The sequence below is a fragment of the Pavona decussata genome, unplaced genomic scaffold, assembly GCF_977016875.1.
Source record: "Pavona decussata unplaced genomic scaffold, jaPavDecu1.1 SCAFFOLD_193, whole genome shotgun sequence".
Lineage (NCBI taxonomy): Eukaryota > Metazoa > Cnidaria > Anthozoa > Scleractinia > Agariciidae > Pavona > Pavona decussata.
The window spans coordinates 34,631-56,153 of NW_028145602.1; the positions used below are offsets into that span (position 1 = coordinate 34,631).

A 21,523-nucleotide genomic window follows, 5' to 3' on the forward strand; every position below is an offset into this window, starting at 1 on the left:
TTATCCGAGAAGACTAGAAAGTCTTACCATTTGCAGATGTCAGAGCAAAGGCAGCACTTTCTCCTCAGTTATTTAAAGACCCTGAGTGTTGGTCCGGCCGGGGTTTGAACCCGCGACCTCCCGCACGGTAGTCCGGCACTCTATTAACTGAGCTAACCGGTCGGCATTTTCTTGCAGAGATGACGATGAAGTGTGTGCAGTGTGTGATGCTCCAGATGAAACTGCGCATGTGCTGGCTTCATGTCACTCACTGGCCTTCCTGGATGACAGCTTAGTCGGGGATCCGCTTGAGAAAGCAGTGTTACAAGCTGTTGATTGGAGGCTTACAAGAGGTGAGAACAGGAAACACGATCAACTATCGTGCGATAGAAATCGAGAGCGAATAATTTAATTGTTTTAGTAAAAATCTACTTAACTAGTCGTTCGGGTTCACGTTTTCATTTTATATTGATATAAATAGGTCACACCACGCGCGGATAAATCTGCTCACTATCTACAACAGAATAGATAGTAAGTAGCGTAGCCAATAAGAGAACAACACTTGTGATAGAACCGTAATAGATTTATACTGAAAAAGAAGGGTTTGCAGCTTTTACGTCTGTGGGTAACGGCCATTAATTGCGGATAGATAGACGAAAGATAGTCTTGCCTACACGTACCACCTACCCGTGGTGTCGTTTGTTCTTATTATTTTTCAGCCTGAAATGAGATGTTGAATATTTGGTTTGTATTGCAGGCGATATCGTGATGCCCAACAAAGGAAGGCGTGTCTCGATGCGTATCGCTCATCGTCATCATTTCTCCAGCGCTCTCAAGCGAATGTCAGCCATTGTTTCTTTACAGAATCCTGGTTCATCTTCCAGTGAGTACATCGTAACAGTGAAAGGAGCACCTGAAACTCTCAGATCAATGGTAAGTGAAAGAAGGACAGTGATCGAATCGATTTTCAGCAGATAAATTCCATTTGTGCTTGGCCTGTACAACCTGAGTCAATAGGGAGCTTAAGCAACGACGACGGCAACGTCAACGACAACGCCGCAAAACAATAGCTGTAATGAACAAAAACAATCGCTCTGCACGTGCGTTTTACATTTTGGTAAATTTCTTCGCCGTCCTCTGCAAAACAACAACGTGACATTACCAAATTTGAGGTTTTGTGAAGAACGTCAACGGACGACGGTGAATTTTTCATTTTCTTTCTTAACTTGTACGCCACTCCTACCAATTTGGTTCCTGGATAGTTCGCCATTTTTGTGAAAGTTGAGCGAGTTAAAATTATCGCGAAGTAGCACAAATGAAATAAAGTTATATTTCCAGGTGACGTTTTCGTTGCCGTTGCCGTCGTCGTTTCTTAAGCTCCCTATTCACTTTCGACAAATGTAGGTGAAAACCTAACCACCAGAATATGATCGTTTGAAGTGTTTCTCTAAGATGGAAGTTACATTTACCTGTATCTGCGTTTTGTGAGTTCTCCTATTCTAGGGCGTTTTTGTTTTGGTGTACAGTACTTCCCATGAGCAAGTCAAGTTGGAAAGGGGGTTGTTCAAATTTCCGCCTCTTGGAGACCAAAAGGCAAAATGGAGGAGGCGCGTTTCTTCCAGTCTCTCGTCCCAATATCCGCGTATTCAAACAGCGAAAAGTGCACAAAACCCCACTAAAACGCCCTCTACACAGGCTATGGTGAAGAGAGTAGACTATTCAGAGATATAAAAAGGGCTCGGATTATGCCTCAACTCATCTTCCAATCGGGGATCAAAACTGAGACACAAGCGAGAGGAGGGTGTGAGCAAAAACATTGGTTAGCAGATGGACATTTGCCTGAATTCCAGGCAATATGAAGCAGTGCATGCGTGCTGACAGAATTTTTCCTTTCCTACTTTTATTTCAGTACAAGACTGTTCCCAGAAATTATGACACCATTTATCACAGAATGACGTGTCAAGGTGCCAGAGTATTGGCACTTGGATACAAGAAGATAGGAGACATACCAGCTAAAGAGGTATGGCAGTTTTGATATCGTTATTTATTTTCACTGGCAGTTTTTCTTCGCGATATCCAAGTGTCGTTCCTCTTGAAAACCTGGCCAACGTTTCTTAACTCCAATTGCATCTGGAACGCGAAGGGTATAGGTTTGTCAGACTTGAGAGTTATTTGTGTGTTGGGGAAAGCCGAAGTGGAACAAAGTTTCTTGTCTGTGATACCAGGCCTTGAACTCTGCACCAACTTTTAGAAAAAGAAAGAAACAAAAGTCTGATGCATGAAGGTCCGTTTACACGATTCATTGTGCAACGAAAATAACAAGTGTAAACAAGTGGCGATTTCAGTTTGATTTGGGCACAATTTGTCGCCGCAATATCGCAGAGGTTTCGAACATGTTCGAAACTTCATACAGCTTGGAGGTGATTTGGGAGAAATTGCCGCAAATTTTATCACTGAATTCGCGCCAAAATTGCTTTGAAATCGCCGCTAGTTTACACATAAGATTTTAATCGCAGGATCGAGCGCGACAATAGTGCGACAAAAATCGCATGAAACCTTAATTTTCTATTTGACTGCCAACTCGAGTAACATGATGCAGTGTTTGGGGTTTGATCTGTGTTGTTATTCTCCGTAACAGGTCCGTGACTTGAAGCGTGAGGAGTGTGAATGTGATCTGCAGTTTGCGGGATTTGTTGTAATCGCATGTCCACTAAAGAACGATTCAAAAGCAGCCATTAAACAGATCCAGGAGTCGTCACATCACGTAAGGACCACTATACAAACGTTCAGTACTATTAAAAACTTGATTATTGTGTAATGCAATTCCAGGAATTTGATTGGCCTATTGGCCATGGTATATGAGCCACTATACCATGCCCGAGAAATAGCAACCAAATGTCTTCTGGTTGTTCTTGCAAAGCGAAATCAGCCTGATCTAGTAATATCTCTTGATTGTTTTTACTAAAACAATTTTTCCACTCGCGCTTCGGTTGGATATGAGATGATTATAGCCAGCTCGGCGCAAGGCGCCCCTTTGGGTATCTACCATATCATATCCAACGCGCACTTGTGGAATAATTGTTAAATATGAATACGAAAACCAAACCTTTCTAGTCCCGTAATTTTATTCGAATTTTTGTAGTCTGCATTTTAAGCGTTTTCTTGGGGTTTTCTGCGTCTTTCGCTCTGTTGAAGCAGGAAAGTTGAAAAGCGCAGAAATCGCCACAAGGACGCTTCTACATCGTAGGCCATTGTTAACAGATACTAGCTTTCTACGCAGACGTTCGTTCCTTGGCTTGTCACGTCAGGCACGTGACGTGACGTGACAAGCCAAGAACGTCTACGTTGGAGGCTAAACAGATAGAAGTACAGAACAAAAGTTCCTAAGAAGCTGACTTCTAGAATAAAGTGTACAACGCAAATGATATGATTTTTTAAGGGAATATGATTGATAATCATGGTAGGTGGGGAGAACAGAACTGGATTCTTACGCAGACAATTTGATATTTTGTAATCGCTTCCTTATATTAGCACCGAATTGTTTTTAGCGTGTTTTGGCTTAGTCACGGTTTTTACAATTTTTGGCCTATTTATTTAAGTAAATTGAAGAGGATAAAGGGCCATGGTCCAGAGAAACTGTGGTGCTGCGTCGGTGAGGGAGTGGAAACGAATGTTTGTTTTCCACTTCACTCAGACGCTCGAGACGTGAGTACTCGAACCTCTTTCGAGTGGCAAAAGAGTAGTTTTCTAATCGTGAATTAAATCTGTTTTTAAACAGATAATTGGCCGGACTTTTTTCCTGTTATAGTTAACAATTAGATTATGAGCTCGAGATTTCTATCGCGTGATAGTTGATGAGGGCGGAGCCCGAATCAGCTATCACGCTTAGAAATCGAGAGCGAATAATTTAATTGTTTTAGTATAAATCTACTAGTCGGTCAAAACTAAACTAGTAAATTATCTATATCCTCATCGCAGACACTTCGAAAACGCGACGAAGCGGCCGCCATTTTGTTGAAAACCGCTACTCACTATCTATCACAGAATAGATAGCGAGTAGCGTAGCCAATCAAAGAACGGCATTCGTGATAGAACACTGGTAGATTTATACTAAACGTGGATAGAAGTTTGCGAAGAGCTAATTTATGTGTTTTTCTTTCTTTCTTCTTTTTATGTAGCTGACTATGATCACTGGGGATAACCCGCTGACCGCCTGTCATGTGGCTCGCGAGCTTCGGTTGACAAAGCGTGAAATTGTGGTTCTGTCGCCGCCTGAAAACACAAATGATCATGGTAACCTAACATTTGTATCTGTTTCTAGTAAAATAAAACCACAGAAAACTTGAATTGCCTTTGACGTTCAACTCAAGAGCGATCTCTAGCAAAGGATATGCAAATCAAACACTCCACCGGATACGAATAGTTGGTATTACTGGGTCATTGTATATTGCAATTCCAGGGATTTGATTTGCTTAGCGGCCATGGTATGTGAGCCATTATACCATGTTTAAGAAATAGCGATCATTAAATTGTCTTCTGGTTGTTCTTGCCAAGCGAAATCAGCAAGATCTAGGAATATTTCGGGATTGTTTTTAACAAAACAACTATACCACTCGCGCTTGTTGGATATGTGGTGATAGATAGCCAGCTCGACGCTAGGCGCCTCGTTGGCTATGTATGATCTTATATCCAACGCGTGCTCGTGGAATAATTGTTTGTTATCAACTGAGTTGATAAGGTATAAATTTTGCCACCGTAACGAGATTCGAGCGTTAGCCCTTCGTCAGAGCGAATCTCGAGACAATTTGTTTTTACTTCCACATCAATGTGATTTTACGTTTCACATCCTTTACAAAAGTATTGAAGATCAGTAACATGTGGAAGTCTTCAGATTTGTTTTGTATGTGTTAATGTCCATTCCCCTCTCTGCAGTAGAAAGCGAGTGGCACTGGCAGCCAGTGGACCGCTCCTTCAGTCTTCCCATCATTCCCTCTGGTGGTACCAAGGAACTGACTTCAAAATTCGACTTGTGTGTAACAGGAGAGGTAACTTACACTTTGTAACCTAAATGTATCATAGTATCTTAAGTTTCTAAACTGACTACGCTTGTAACGATAACAAAGGATGCTAAATTCGAAAGTTGCTTTCGAGAGGTGGTAACTTTCTAGCCTTTGCGCAGGCGACTTCACAAAGAAAACAGGACACGTCTGCGAAGCTCGCGTTCGTTTTAGATGCGAATAAACGCTTACCTGGATAAATTTTTCGGCTGGGAAAGCTTGTTTTGTCTGTTTCTTTTTTTTTTTCTGCGTATTTTCATTGTTGAAACGTGATGGATCAGAGAATTAAGTGAACCATGGAGGTGGTGGGGGGGGGGGAGGGGGGGCGTTGGGGAGATTGCATTCAAAGTTAATGCTTACATCAAGCAAAACATCCCGCGTGAACGCCTTCACGCGTCTTGTGTTCCGTTAATTTTACTGACTGTAGTGAATAGTTTTATGCCATTCGTTATTAAGTAGAAATCATGGCAGCAGCTGATTGTTTTTTTCTCTTTTTCTTCAGGCATTTTCTTACTTACAGTCTACTCAGAAATTATCCAAGTTTTTCCACTCCATCATTCAAAACGTCCAAGTGTTCGCCCGAGTGGCTCCTAAACAAAAGGTACAACAGTTTACCTCACATAATAAGGATGCGTTTGATTGACCCTATTCTGGAATAACATACAATGATGGCGAGAAATTCCTCGCAAGAGTCCTTGGACTACAAAATGGCTCTTAAATTATCTTGCGTCAACGAAAGTTTGCAGAATTTACCTAGAAAGAGAAATCTAACAAAGATAAATAAATAGATCAACTTTGTTTAACGAGAGTGACACTTGACAGTCTTTACGACTGACAAACCTGTGGACCGGCTCAGATTCCAGATCGAATTGAAATTTGGAAATGTTGGTTTTTGAGGAGAGGGGAAAACCGGAGAAAAACTTCTCGGAGCAAGAACGAGAACCAAGAAGAAACTCAACCCACATATGACGTCGAGTCCGGGATTTGAACCCGGGCCACATTGGCCTGCTCCTCCTGGTATCCGCTTATTCGTATTCTGAAATACGGTCAATCGAACCGAACCTTAAAATGCTTGTCCGATTAAGACACTTTTACTGCCGATCCCCAAACACTGATAATTATAAAGCAGTGCCCATGTTTTGTTCTCTTACCCAAACCCCTTTTGAGTGGATTTGAATGAAGGAATATTGAGAAATTTTAATTAATTAACAGTTTCATGAAGTAAGTTTCCTTGAGGTTTCCAATGCCATGACCAGAATACTGTTTCCGTCTATGAAGATGGAAACACGGAGTTGGTTCGTTCCCAACTTTAGTCTTAAATTCATTTCCTGCCGATGCAGACACCATTCTCAAGGTTTCAGGTTCCCTTTTGGACAGCGCTTCTCCGATTTCTCGACTGGAAATTCGCAAATTTCACCAGTTGAATTCAATCAGAATAGTCCCAGTATCAACTTAGGTCCATTTTTTCAGTCGAAACAATTTCATAGCGTGTCTTTACAGTTACGCCCAACACTTGGACAGTTGCAAACCAACATGACAAAAAAGTCCCTTACCCGGTCATTCTCCTGCCCCACCCCTTGAGCATTAAAAATAAAGCCCCATCACTTATTTTTATCCCTCTAATGATTCACACACCGAAAAGTGGAAAGAATGGACTTGAAGTAATGGTTAAAAAACGAGTAGGAGTGTTTTATCGGGCTTAAAACCACGAGGCGCGGCCGAGGGGTTTTAGACCCGATAAAACACGTGCTGCGATTTTTTTGAACGGCTTCAAAAACATTCCTGGAAATGGGTGTGTGTCAATAGAGTTCATAACAATGATGTTTTTGTGAACGTTGGAATTAGCATATGTGAAAAACACCGCATACTAATAAGGAGGAGGTTTATCGATATAAAGTCTCTTCACGTGATGTATTATCGACAATTTGATAGGTCAATGGCTTATGAATTATTAATGAGTTTTTGAAACCCTTCTAATGATTCACGCACCAAAAAATGGAAAGAACAGACTTGAAAAATCAACAAACAATCCTCAGAGGAAGCTGTCTGTTATATAGTCATATTTAGAGTCTTATACTTGTACCGTGACGTTGAATACATTCTCGTCGTTTGTTTTCTCAGGAACTCGTGATCACCAAACTGAAGAGTAAAGGTTTTGTCACGTTAATGTGCGGTGACGGCACTAATGACGTAGGGGCACTTAAGCATGCGCACTGTGGTAAGATTTCATGTAGTTGGATTGAGGTGGTTCTTGGTAAATGTCATGAAAAAGGTTTTAATCAAAGAAAGAAAAAAGAGAGAGGGGAGGAGACAATATACATACGCACACAAAGTGCTCCGCAAGAGAGCGCCTTGGGCATAGTACTGTCTTCTGTTTCCAGGGTGTCCGACTATTATTTCTTAACAAGTTTTAATTTGTTGTCGCGTATTTTTCCTTATCCGTAAAAATCCTGTACGATTTCTGGCAGTATTTACTTGACACCCATGATGGCATTCTTGGTTTGAGTGAAGCGTGGAAGAGAAAGGGTGTGACGTAGCAAAAGCGGCGTTCACTCATGTTAGATTTTGTCACAAGTGGTTCAGTTCGAGACTATTTTGCTTCAAGTGCAAATTTGGTAACAGCAACTGGTAGGTTATGTCAGCTCCGTATTTTATCTGTGCTGAAAACTCGTATCTGTAGTCTAGCACTTATAACATTTTGTTACTTTATAACTGTTCCCGTTGTACCTAGGTGTGGCCCTGCTTGCTGGTGCACCAGAGAAACTCCCCGAAATAAGCAGGAAAGGAGGTGTAAAGTCTAAAGACGATAAACCCTCTACATCGGTAAGGACAAACTTATATTTTAATACCGTCTCGTCCGTGTTAAAGGCGTTAGGTACGCCGTTTCTGCGATTCCGATTTCAGTAAAGCTTGAATTTTTTGTCGTAAGAAGAAAATGTTCGGCAGGCGTGGAATGGAAGTACTTGAGTAGTGGATGATCTAAAATTGACAAACGTTATGGACAGATCGTTGTCTGAATTTATAATTTTTTCTTCTGGAGAATTCAACCCTTCTTGTGGTTTCGGTTTGGCTCGGACCAGGTTAATATGTACAGGTTTCTCACAGATTTAGTATCACACAGTGCTTGCAAAACGGAAAGTTCAAAAATTTGGATAAATGAGGCAATGGGTCATTTCCGAGTTGCTTTGAACCTGTTATGAAAGCGAGGCTAAGTGCAAAGCTTTTCATGTGAAAATTAGTTTTGTTTGCATATGAATGAAAACTAATTTTCATACGAAAAGCTTTGTACTTAACCTCGCTTTCATAATGAGGTTCAAAGCAACTCGGAAATAATGTGTCACCAAAGTAACTGCACTCTCGGCCTTGAACCCAGCACGTTTTGGCAAACTCAGAGATAAGAGTGTGCTGTGAGCTCATGTTCTCGTGATTTAATAAATCCCGGTATGTTTGCCTGTAACTTCAGAGGTCAAAGATTCTCAACAAAAACAATATTCGCCATTTTTATTTTTCCTTTTCACGTTCAAGAATTAAAGCGGTTGACGTGATTTGGTTTTCTTTTTTTTGTAGCAACAGCAAGACGATAAAAGTAAGAATGATTCGATCAAGATAGTGTCCAGAGCAAGTATCCCCCCTGCATCTGCCAAAGGCTCCTCACGAGCTGCTAAGATGCGTGCTATGGCCAGGGGGGAGGACACTGCCTCCACCTTAAAACAAGAACAACAGGTAAGGGAGACTGGTGTTTGTTGTTGATGTTGGTGGTGGTATTGCTTTTGCTGTTGTTGATGATGATGGATGGTCATGGTGGTGATGATTGATGATGATGATGATGATGATGATGATGATATTTTTGTTGTGCTTGGTATTACTATATTCAAAAATAAAAACTACCAACCTCAATTGTCACACATCAAAATGCTATAGTTTCATTTTCTTCCGTTATTTACCCTCTTATGTTCACGGACTTGCTAAAGAATGAAGTGAAGTTACTAAACGCAGTGTATTATACTTTTATTTATAGAAAAAAATCCAAGAGATGTTGAAACAGATGGATGAAATGGATCAGCCTCAAGTTGTACGGTTGGGAGATGCATCCATCGCGTCACCCTTCACCTCTAAACTCTCCTCTGTTATGGCCGGTAAGTGAAAAAAGAAATTAATTCCTCTCTTTTAAAATGCGGAACAAAACGTGTGGCCCTTGGGTTCTTAGTGATCTGTGGCGAGTATATCGGCGACTGTGAAATGATTGTAAGAAGTGACGTTAGATGAGACCACTCACCTTTTAACACTCGGCCAACTTATAAGTTCTCGAGCCAAAGAAACCTGCCTAGCCTGTGGACGGACGACAAAAAGATATTTGGATCAGAGTAGCCAAGAATGCAAGTGCCATCACAAAGGAAAGGAAAGACTTGGATTCCAATTTTCCAAAGTTTCGCTGTCGTAACTCAAAGATGCGGGAAACACCTGTACTGCACAATACTGTGTCTCCTGCTACTATTTATCCCCATAGTTTCTAATACCTCCCCTCTCCTCCTAGCCTGCGAGAACCTCTCGGGCTCCTTCTCTCCTCCCCGCCCCCACTCTCCCCCGAGAGCTTGCTCGCAAGCTACTCTCCCCCCTCCCCCCCGCCCATCGTCCAATCTCTCGGATATATTGATAAGTCCCTTCCCTCTACAGAATCCTCCATCCTTCATCCTTCATTTTTAATCCACTAAACAAATGTATTGGAGTTTCTGTAACTTTGAACCCATTTGGGTATTACTTTGGCGGCCTTGAATCCAAACGAGAAGCTTTTAGATTATTCGTTTTCTCATTAAAATTTTATTTATATTTCTCTTTCCTATCATTCAGAGAATTTCAGTCAAAACATGCATTTCAAATAAACGCTGACCCTGGAAATTGAAAACTTTATAACTCTTTCAGTCGGTAAGCTCACGTTACCCCCTCCTCCCCCCCCCCCCCCCCAATACCACTTCCCCACAATAAGTAGCATGCGTCGCAAGAGTTTTCGTGGGGTCTGTGCGTTTTTCTTCGTTTGAACGTACGGAAATTGGGACGAGAGAGAGAAAAAAACGGAGGGAGGGGAGGGGAGAGAGAGGAGTTTTCTCTCCCCTCCCCTTCTCCTCCGTTTTTTTCGCTCTCGTCCCAATTTCCGCGCGATCAATGCATGGCTGCTCTACAAGCAGACCAAAAATGTTCTTCTTCTGGACCCTCCAGTCTTGATGCATTCTTAGCATGCGATCATCTCTTCTGATTGTTGTATTTTTCAGTATGTCACATCATAAAGCAGGGTCGCTGCACGCTTGTCACCACTCTACAGATGTTCAAGATTCTGGCGTTAAACGCCCTCGTTCTCGCTTACAGTCAAAGCGTGCTCTACTTAGATGGGATCAAATTTAGTGACGGGTAAGTTACAGTCCACAAATTCCCGCTAGTGTGTTGGTTACCAGTACTGTTAGAGGGTCGTTTGGTGAGATTGTTTAGGATTATTAGGGTTTAAATGGATAGAAAACCTGTCGTTTTGGGCGACAGGCAGACAGGTTTTGCAGGATTGCCTAAAAATCCAAACCTGTTCACAACGGTGGAAATTGGGGTGAGGGTGGGGAGGGTAGAATCTCTGCAGGCTTTTAGCCTCTCTTGCTCTTGGTCTATATTACTTTTTCCCCCACAGGAGCAAATCGTAAATCAATCCCCTTTAAACGGACAAGAAAGGCTCGGTCAGGGCTACAAAAATATCCATATATTAGTCTTTATTTTTCTTTTTTTTTTTTTTTTTTTGTTCTTTATTTATTTTCGAGGACTCTTTTGTAAATCACTTATTAGTGACATTGATTTCCTCAATAAAGATTATTATTATTATTATTAAGCCCGTTCACAACGGTGGGGAGCTGGGTGCGTGAGGGTGGGGAGAGGGTATCTCTTTGCAGTCTTGTGGCCCCACGTGATCTTCTCCCAGACGAAGGATGATAAATCACACCATTTTCGAGCAGTATTCAATTGAGTGTGGTAAAACCAAAAGCAAAGTAATTACACTGACCAATTACAACAGACATCCATAGCGTAACGTAGTGAACCAATCAGAATTGGACACAAATACGTGTAACCGGCGCTAATCGCGGGAAAATACGTGCGACCAAGGCATTGGCTTCCTATTGGTTGCGAAAATGGCGCGAATTTACTAACCAATCATAGTTCGCAGTAAAGCAAAACTAACGTGACCGCGAAATTACTTTGAAGGCTGAATTAAAAAGCGCTTTAACCGGTTTACTAGCCTGTGAGCACGATCATGTGGTTGGGTAGACCCGTGAGTATCTTTTGCGATTTACGGGCCGGCAGTAGAATGTGGCCAGAAAAAGTGGACTCAAATTAATTTTTCTCGGTGGCTCACTTCGTTCACCGGCTGGTAAATTGCAGTCCTACCGCCAAGGAACTCGCGCGTAAACTTAACCTTGGTAACCTTTTCACAGGCAAGCAAATAAAGAATCTTCCCCCTTACTCTTAATTGCTTGGTACTGCCATGTTCAAGTGGCAGTTACTTTCGAGGTTATGTAAAAGTTTCTAACTTTAAACTTTGTTTGCTTCTCTTGCAGACAAGCAACATTACAAGGAGTCCTATTAGCCGGCTGCTTCTTGTTTATATCACGATCCAAGGTAACTCAGACTGCATGATAGGAATTACTGATTTGAATGTGAGTTGTCAAGGGTGTGAAAACATCAAAGACAAAAGCGTCTGAACATTTCGTGATTTTTCAAATTTGTCTAAATTCCCAAGAGAAGATAAAAGTGAAATATGAGAAATAGCGTTCTGTGAAATACGGATAAATGATTTAATAGATGAAAGACCATCTCTGTTAGTACCCAACCTAACCTGGAAGCAGTTGCTGAGTTGGCTTGATAGCTCAGTTGGTAGAGCACTGCACCGGTATCGCAGAGGTCATGGGTTACACGTTTCACGTTAAATGTTTTCCTTTTGTCTTTCAGCCTCTCTCCACTCTGTCTAATCGACGTCCTTTACAGAACATCTTTAACATTTACACCATATTAACAGTCCTTTGTCAATTTGCCGTTCACTTCTGGGCACTTGTGTTCATGGTACATCAAGCGAAACGACTCACCCCTGGAATGTGAGTACAAACTAAACAGTATTCATGTTGATTATGGGTTATTTTCTAACGAAACTGCGGTGCTGCGTCGGTGGGGAGTAGAAACGAATGTTTAGTTTATCCGAACGGAGTTGATAAAGAAAGGTAAATTGGCCACCGTAAAGAGATTCGAGTGCTAACGTTTCGAGCGTTAGCTGTTTATCAGGGCTAATGTTGGTTCGGGACCAACTCTGTTTTAGAAATGAACAGAATTGTATTTCGTTTATTCTGCCTCGATAGCAGAATAAACAGAAAACAGTTTACTAAGAATGAGGGGAATTGTTTTCTTTTGGAAAGGTTCCAGGTTTGTGGGAATAGAGAAATTGCGTTCTCTAGGGAGCTGATATTCTGTTATTCCTAATCCGGAATAGCAATAGACAGAATTGTTCCAAAACATGCGCAATTTATAAACTGTAATTCTTGTTAAACCCGTGTCAAGAGGTAAACAATTCAACATACGATAACATGTGATGCAAGTTTTCTTGACTTATACTCATGTAATTTATTCTGCAATTAATCTTGCAAAAGTGTTGCGCTTCAACTTACAAAAATAATTGTGCAGTGCTATAGATAGGAAAGTAAACTATTTCTGGTGATATTTTAGAAGGAGCTGTTTCCTCACAATTATACGTTCTGTGTGTGCATTGCAGGGGAGACCAGCATGTAGACTTGGAAGCCAAGTTCCAGCCTACTATTGTTAATAGTACTGTTTACATCGTGTCCATAGCTATGCAACTAGCAACCTTCGCTATCAACTACAAGGTACTGTCCTTACAAACTTCTTTTTAGCGTGGCCGAGTAAGCTTTTTTGAGCAGGATTCAAAACTAAAACCATTTCTAACGTTGGTTGTGCGAATCTCCCGTGCTTCGCGCTGTTTATAACTTGTCCATGCCTGGTATCGGTTGCAAGTTGCTACTTGCAGGGTTCGCACGGGTCATGGAAAACCTGGAAAGTCGTGGAATTTTGTAATTTCGTTTTCCAGGCCTGGAAAGTCATGGATTTTAATTGTGGGTCATGGAAAGTCATTGTTTATTGTTCATTGTCATTGTTTTTCAATTATGTTTATGGAGAAAAATCACTAAGAAAGCATTCTTTTAGGGACCACTCAGTAGAAATAAACACTGGCATTTTGTCACTGTAAAATTCGAATCTCTTTTCATGGAAAACTTGAAAAGGTCATGGGAAGTCATGGATTTTAAGAGCCGTCCTCTGTAAATATCGACTATCGTCGTTTGGACGAGAAAAAAAGAAATCCCTCAAACTTTCTCAGAAGAATGGTCTATATAAGTGATTCACATAAATATAACTTTCAGCTCAGTTCGATTCGTATTTTAGCTGTAGTGCGACCATCTTGGTTTTACCGCTCTGAGAGGGCTTTCAGCGGCCATTTTAGGCCACACTTTTAAGAATTTGCCTTACAAAGAAAGCGTTACAAATCCGAACAAAATCTCATTATTCGAGACAAGCAAATGTTTGTTGTTGTGTTGAGAAGCTTTTTTGGGAATTTGATCGAAATCTGATTTTTTTACAAAATTTTTAATTTCTTCCCTATTGAACTACTCTTCAAGTGCCAAAAAAATGGCCAAGTTTAAAGGAAAATATCGCTAAAGATACATTAGTTGGCATCCTAAAACAGCATTCCGATTAAAGAGCAATGTCTTGTCTGTAAGAATATGCAATAAAATTTTTGGGCAGTTAAAAAGAGAAAATTATAGAAGAAGAAGTTTTAACTGTACTTTTGTCAACAAACACCGCCTTCGTAATTAGCATAACAACATGAAAATAACGATTTACTAAGAAAATAATGATAAATTCCACTTACCTCGTGAAATATCGAGAACTGAATATTTCAAAATATATCAATTTATAGTTTCAGTCGGATACAGCCGCATTTTCGATGATTTGTTGTGCGAAATCTCCGTAATACACCGCAGCCGTTAAACTGAGTTGAATTCTTCAAAGTCCGTCAGGACAACCATCGGCCGAAAAATTGCCTTCAGCCCCATGAGCTGCCGTGTGCAAGGTGCCAAATATTTCTATGTTATCCTTAATGACCAAAACTTCTTTCAGCAACCATTTAAATCCTGCTTTTAACTGGAGATTCTCGTCAAGAAATCGTTTATGTTCCGTTGACCTTCCGCCGTGATTAAACAAAGAGATTGCGTTACAGAAACACGCGCACATCCAGACGGGCTCGGGTGGGGGTGGGGAGGAAACAAAAATGGAACAGCTCCTAAATTAAAAAAAAGGGGGGGCTTTCATGATTACTGTCAAAGCTATTTTATGCATTTCGGGTACTAAATAGGGAACTGCTGTCCCAGAATAATGTGGAATATGATATGTGCTCTATTTCTTTGGTTGGGGCGTGGGAGGGTGGGGGGGCTGGCAAGTAAAACACTAATTTACAGCATCAGTTGATCGTTGCTCTTCTGTTTCGGGTTCATACATGTTCACAACTATCCCAAGCTCACTGACAGCTATATATTTGTAATATTAGGTAACAATGAAAAAGTTATATTCACCGGCACGTAAAATTAATATGAGGGTTTGTATGGATTACATATATCCCCTATTATAATCAGGGATACATGAAGTACATACCATTGAAGTACATACCCCATTTATACTACCGTCCCACCAACTCCGTACTTCTTCTTATATGAATTTTTTTCGGATACAATGTAATTTCATTTTATATAAATATACACACTTTTTTTTTTCATTTTTCCTTTATTTTTATTAATTTTTTTTTCGTGTTCCGGGATGTTCCGGAATGTTCCGGAATGTTTCATGTTCCGGTTTTATCGACGGCCCTTAATGCACACGTGTACGTCCCCAGCTTCAATATCCATTTAATACACTATCACTTTAATAAAAAAAATGAAATGAATGCATTAGTACAAATTGTATACACTGTATGGGCGGGCCGTCGATAAAACCCGGAACATGGAACATTCCGGAACATCCCGGAACATCCCGGAACATCCCGGAACACGAAAAAAAAATTAATATAAAAAATAATAATAATAATAAATTAAACAAAAATAAAGGAAAATATGAAAAAAAAGTGAGTATATTTACATAAAATGAAATTACATTGTATCCGAAAAAAATTCATATAAGAAGAAGTACGGAGTAGATGGGAGGGTAGTATAAATGCAGTATGTACTTCAATGGTATGTACTTCATATATCCCCTATTCCCTTATTATAATAGGGGATATATGAAGTACCTACGATAAATGGGGTGTTGTAACTGACCACACTGAATGAAGGCGCAAGTACTTTCCCGCCATTTGCAGCACGTGCTTATCGCCCGCTACGCCAGAATTGGATCAGTTCCGGCTCGGCTGACCAAAGAATCAATTTCCTGATGTTCGGAGTGGAGCTAAAAGTCGTTCGCGCAGTCTTTTTACCAAAACCCTCCCGGGCTCCCCGCCGTCTTCGCCTAGGGCCTCACGTTCCGTATTTGTACTCCTTTGTTGGTCGTTCCGGAGCTTGGACCCGTTTCTCGAACGAAAGCCACGAAAACTTCTCTTCCCTTCCAATGAGACCAAACCGAGAATCAACAGAATGCGGCAACCTCTATCAGGTCGCTGTCGTGTTAGGTTTTCTAAGCAGTCCGATCAGCCTTGCAGAAATTTGAGTCATTTATATTTTTGGCTGATTAGATCTTTCACAGATCCTGCGTATACTTGCAGCATTTTCGTTGTGCGGTTCCTTGTAGATTGTTTGCTTTTACAAAGCTGTTCTCTATGCTTATAACTATTTTTCATATGAACAAAATTTCCTGTTAGGCCTGTTTGTTTTTAAGATAAAATCCACTGAAAATAGCCGGAACTGATCAGTTTCTGGCGTAGCGGACGATAAGCACGTGCTGCAAATGGCGGGAAGGTTCTTGCGCCTTCATCCAGTGTGGTCAGTTCAACACCCCATTTATACTACCGTCCCACCTCTCCACCTACTCCGTAATTCTTCTTATATGAATTTTTTTTCGGATACAATGTAATTTCATTTTATATAAATATACACACTTTTTTTCATTTTTTTCTTTATTTTTGTTTAATTTATTATTTTTTTTTTTTTTGTATCTTAATTTTTTTTTCTTGTTCCGGGATGTTCCGGAATGTTCCGGGATGTTCCGGAATGTTCCGGAATATTCCATGTACCGGGTTTTATCGACGGCCGTATGGGCGTCAATGAAATTAGCACTTTCCCACGGTCTCCTGGCACGTGATTAATAAATGCCGCAGACCAAATTTCATAAGGAAGAAAATTTGATAAGGAAGAAGTTATGAGATTCAAATACGTGTTTTTCAAAAGCATTAGTTTAGAGAGTACGATCTAATGGGACAGTTTGCTTCTTACTTAGTTACACGCTTTTCACTCCGCAAATGCTTCTATTTTTAGCGTCTTCGCGTGAAAAAGTGTAATGAAGTGTAATTGCAGGTGATAACTTGTGATCCGAAATGGCATGGAAACCAGGTTGTGAATTTCGTGGGGGAGTTCAAAATAAATGTATTCGCTTCAAGGAATGAATACTTATGATTTGTACTTTGGTGTTTCTTAAGAGAAAACTAGTAAAATAAATACCAAAATACCCATACTATACCTGCCCTTGCTAGAAGCAATTGTGCCTCGGTTTTTAAAGAGGCGTCCCAAACGTGCAGTGCTTTTAAATGGACGCTCACGTCCCCTCGGCAGTCACTCAGTAGGACACACTGCACATTTTTATCGTTTTGGGTACTGGATCCGCAGGTACCTCCAACATACGACGAGTAGCCACAGGTGGCCATGACCAGGAATTCTCCACGTACCAATTAAAAGTGCGGCTACTAAGCCATTCGCTTTACGCGTGTCACGAAAAGAATGTACATATTAAAACTGGAAACAATACGTTTTGATTGACACATTATATTTCTATGGTTCTCTTTTGCGACCCAAACGACTTAAAATATTAAACCCGAAATAAAATGAAAATTAGCCACACCTATGAAATTTAATTTGATGTAGTCATTAATATATAAACTACTTAACGATCGGCTTCGCGTTTCCGCAGGGCAATTTGATCACAGTGAGAGAGGGAAAAAAACATGAAACTAATTGTCGACGAAAGTTCCAGAAGTCCATTTTTGCCCCTAGATCTACCACAAAATATTTGAACTCGCTGGAAAAGGTACCCATCTAAATAAGAGACCATGACTTTACAGAGGGTACATTGTACTTCCTACTACGCCAGAAACCAGAAAAAATATATAACCTACACAAATTTCTCAGCGTTCCCCAAAGTCACTAGTCATGTTCCATTATTCCGAGAAAGGTGTTTAATTTATAGCCCCGAATAGGCGAATAATAGCTAACGCTTTCGCAGCATCTTACAAGCTAAGGTCTGTGACATCTTTATTTCCTCCCCACCTCTACCCCACCCCCACCCCAGCCCGTCTGGATGTGCGCGTGTTTCTGTAACGCAATCTCTTTGTTTAATCACGGCGGAAGGTCAACGGAACATAAACGATTTCTTGACGAGAATCTCCAGTTAAAAGCAGGATTTAAATGGTTGCTGAAAGAAGTTTTGGTCATTAAGGATAACATAGAAATATTTGGCACCTTGCACACGGCAGCTCATGGGGCGGAAGGCAATTTTTCGGCCGATGGTTGTCCTGACGGACTTTGAAGAATTCAACTCAGTTTAACGGCTGCGGTGTATTACGGAGATTTCGCACAACAAATCATCGAAAATGCGGCTGTATCCGACTGAAACTATAAATTGATATATTTTGAAATATTCAGTTCTCGATATTTCACGAGGTAAGTGGAATTTATCATTATTTTCTTAGTAAATCGTTATTTTCATGTTGTTATGCTAATTACGAAGGCGGTGTTTGTTGACAAAAGTACAGTTAAAACTTCTTCTTTTATAATTTTCTCTTTTTAACTGCCCAAAAATTTTATTGCATATTCTTACAGACAAGACATTGTTCTTTAACCGGGATGCTGTTTTAGGATGCCAACTAATGTATCTTTAGCGATATTTTCCTTTAAACTTGGCCATTTTTTTGGCACTTGAAGAGTAGTTCAATAGGGAAGAAATTAAAAATTTTGTAAAAAAATCAGATTTCGATCAAATTCCCAAAAAAGCTTCTCAACACAACAACAAACATTTGCTTGTCTCGAATAATGAGATTTTGTTCGGATTTGTAACGCTTTCTTTGTAAGGCAAATTCTTAAAAGTGTGGCCTAAAATGGCCGCTGAAAGCCCTCTCAGAGCGGTAAAACCAAGATGGTCGCACTACAGCTAAAATACGAATCGAACTGAGCTGAAAGTTATATTTATGTGAATCACTTATATAGACCATTCTTCTGAGAAAGTTTGAGGGATTTCTTTTTTTCTCGTCCAAACGACGATAGTCGATATTTACAGAGGACGGCTCTTAAAAGCCCAAAAGAGTACGAACCCTGTACTTGGTGTTTACCCAATCACAGTAAGCAGAATAAGGCGATGAACCAATCAGAACCCTGTACCAAGCGCGGGAAAAGTTGTAACCGGTTCCAAGCGCAGGGCAGCATTTGACTGGTGCCAGGCGCGAGAAAATATGAAATTGGTACCAAGCGCGGGGAAACATGTGACTGGTGCCAGACGCGGGAAAAAGACCCGGGAAAACGTGTAACCGGTGCCAAGCGCAGGAAAACTTATAACCGGTTCTCAGGCTGGGATAAAGTACCTAATCGGTCGCTCTTCGTCGTGATTGGTTAAATCTCATGAAACTTTTTTTAACCAGTGCTTGAGTGAAATTATTGCAAGCGTGCGCTTACAATGTAAACTTAAATTCTCAGAATTTATGTTTTAAGAATGCACAAACTGTTGTCTGTCTCTCGCTCAGGGTCATCCGTTTATGGAGAGCCTCTTGGATAACAAGGCGTTACTGTACAGCTTGTTGGCCTCTGGTGGATTCGTTGTTTGTATGATAACAGGTTCAGTTCCAGAAATCAATCAACAGTTTGAAATCGTCACGTTCCCACCTAAGGTAATTTAAAACTATGCAAACAACACTTTAAAGATACACTCTTTAAATAAGCCACGTTTCACTAGCGACGTCCAGCTTGGGGACATGCATTACACAGCTGTTATTTTAGAATAGAGTTGTCATTTCCTTTCGGTAGTTTTGACAGATATTTTCCTTTAGCATAATTATTTCCCGTCCATCTGAACTTTCTCACTCAAATCTGTAACTGGTTCTAACTCAATAGGTAAGTACATGAGGATGTAGTCTATAGTACTCTTACAGACCATAAAATGGCGTCATAAAATGTTCAAAACTCAAGTGGGACCACGAGCCGCAGGCGAGTGGTTTTACTGCCAAGTTTTGAACATTTTACGGCGTCATTTTATGGTCTATAAGAGTATAGACCATAGAAAACTGCCGTCGTTTTGTTTTTACAATAACATGGAAATAGTACGAGCAAAATTGGCTTCATTTTCCATTGAGAAAGGACGCGCGTTACATCTGACGTCATTTTTATTGTCTGTACTCTTCTATGCAATAGCAACAAGCCAATCAGAGCGCGGGAATTTTGACAGTTATTGTAAAAACTGTGATGGCGCCAACTTTCCGAACCTCACTTTTGTTTCATCTCGTTTTAGTTCCGCGAAATTTTCATGCAAGTTCTTCTTGCGGATTTTGCCACAGTCTTTGTCATGGACAGAATACTGGATTTCCTGCTTGGCAGCGCAAAGCTACGACAACATTAACGCGGTAGAACAGCGACGATTTACGCTTCTTAATGCAAATCTCTTCAGCCGGACAACTTTCAATTTTACGACGCATTGGTAAGAGGTAGGGTAGCAACGACGAACAGTTACGAATCTTGTCCGAAGATGACGTCCCGAGACGAGGCGAAGATTGTCCGACGAATTAAAATCCTCTAGTTTGTTTGAGAGCCGGGGGGCTTATCAAAGTATAAATTATAATTTTAACACGCAGGTGGTCACTTGCCTTCATCCAAACGGTGGAAAAGAAAGATGACTGATCAAACATAGTTCCTCTTTTCACTCAGAAAATGTCCAGTGAGAAGGTGGAATCGCGTTGGAAAGGGACCTTAGGCACGCTACTGACGACAACGAGAACGTCACAAAACATAGGGTTTAATGGGTACAACACTGGCACTGTACTTGCGTTACAAATGTGGTACATTTATTTGCCTCTCTCTACAAAACTATAACGTGAAATGACGAAAATGGTTTTTGCAGTGTGTCAGAGAACGTGCCCACACCACGGTAAACTTTCTCCCTCTTGCTGAATAAATTTGCCACATTTGGTTGTACAAGTTTATGTCATGATTTTTTAAAAAATGTTTTCGTTGGTGTTGCTTTCAGTTATTTGTCAAAGGTCTCTGTTGGGTTTCTCGCGCGCGTGCGCGAGTTTATCTTACCGCTCGACAAGGAGGTGATCTTTGTCCAGGAAAAGAGAATAAAAGAAGAAAAAATTGTCATATTGTCATTTGTGAAAAATAGATGTCTAATCGCTCGCTTTCCATTTGTAAAACAAATTATGATAAGTTACATATTTTCTCCACTCTTCAAACCTCATGAAATGTAGGATTTTCTATCCAAGGGAAAGGCAAATGCTTTTAGAATGTTCTAATTTAGGGTGCATTCTTTTGGGGCTATTCTAGCTATTCTTATTCCGGTTTAGGAATAACAGAATACACGGAATTTCAATTTTGAAAAGAACGCTCCTAAAATCTGGAAACGGAATACCTATGGCGGAGGTGACCTGAGAATTACTATGTCTGCGTGCGCGAGCGGCAGCGTAGGATTTCCCGCCGAAAATTTCCCAAAAGAACGCGTATTTCTGTCTATTCCAATCAAACCGTATTCCTTTCATTCTGTTCATTCTGCTATCGGGAGCAGAATGAACACAATGATATTCCGTTCCGAAAACGGAATAGCTCCCAAAAGCACACAAATATCGTCATATTCCGAGTATTCCTATTCCGGAATAGTCCCAAAAGAACGCGCCCTCACTGTCACTTCCGCGTCGATTATGTCCTCACAGTCAAGTCAATGGGCATATTGTCTTAACAGTATTTATTTCTGAGCATGGAAAAAAGAGTTGAGTTTAATTAAAATATACCAAATGAATCTAATTGCTTGCTTGTACTTCTTTGTCTTTTTCTCCTGCATTTTTGTCCAGTAGACCTACCCTTTTCAAAAGCTCTATTTTCACCGGACCCGGATAACCTGTAGCTGCATTGTCTTTTAGGGCTCGACCAACCATTTAAGACGTTGCAAACCGTGTAGGTCGCCCCCTTTTGTCCGCCGTGATCCGGGACACTTGACTGTTCATT

The 21,523-nt window shown here is 40.6% G+C and overlaps 1 protein-coding gene across 1 annotated transcript in view; it reads left to right on the top strand.

The window, feature by feature from the left end:
- Positions 1 to 21,317, top strand: part of LOC146461838 (endoplasmic reticulum transmembrane helix translocase-like) — a 32,393-nt gene extending 11,076 nt beyond the window's left edge. Inside the window, exons 13-29 of the mRNA XM_085086258.1 lie at positions 178 to 332; positions 737 to 912; positions 1,889 to 1,999; positions 2,618 to 2,743; positions 4,158 to 4,272; positions 4,912 to 5,024; positions 5,539 to 5,637; positions 7,158 to 7,254; positions 7,768 to 7,859; positions 8,604 to 8,759; positions 9,055 to 9,172; positions 10,304 to 10,439; positions 11,624 to 11,684; positions 12,015 to 12,157; positions 12,826 to 12,937; positions 19,057 to 19,200; positions 19,818 to 21,317. Of these exons, the coding sequence (XP_084942384.1) occupies positions 178 to 332; positions 737 to 912; positions 1,889 to 1,999; positions 2,618 to 2,743; positions 4,158 to 4,272; positions 4,912 to 5,024; positions 5,539 to 5,637; positions 7,158 to 7,254; positions 7,768 to 7,859; positions 8,604 to 8,759; positions 9,055 to 9,172; positions 10,304 to 10,439; positions 11,624 to 11,684; positions 12,015 to 12,157; positions 12,826 to 12,937; positions 19,057 to 19,200; positions 19,818 to 19,925 (2,062 nt within the window). The 3' untranslated portion in view covers positions 19,926 to 21,317. The remainder of the gene's footprint in view (positions 1 to 177; positions 333 to 736; positions 913 to 1,888; positions 2,000 to 2,617; positions 2,744 to 4,157; positions 4,273 to 4,911; positions 5,025 to 5,538; positions 5,638 to 7,157; positions 7,255 to 7,767; positions 7,860 to 8,603; positions 8,760 to 9,054; positions 9,173 to 10,303; positions 10,440 to 11,623; positions 11,685 to 12,014; positions 12,158 to 12,825; positions 12,938 to 19,056; positions 19,201 to 19,817) is intronic.
- The last annotated feature ends 206 nt before the right edge of the window (positions 21,318 to 21,523 follow it).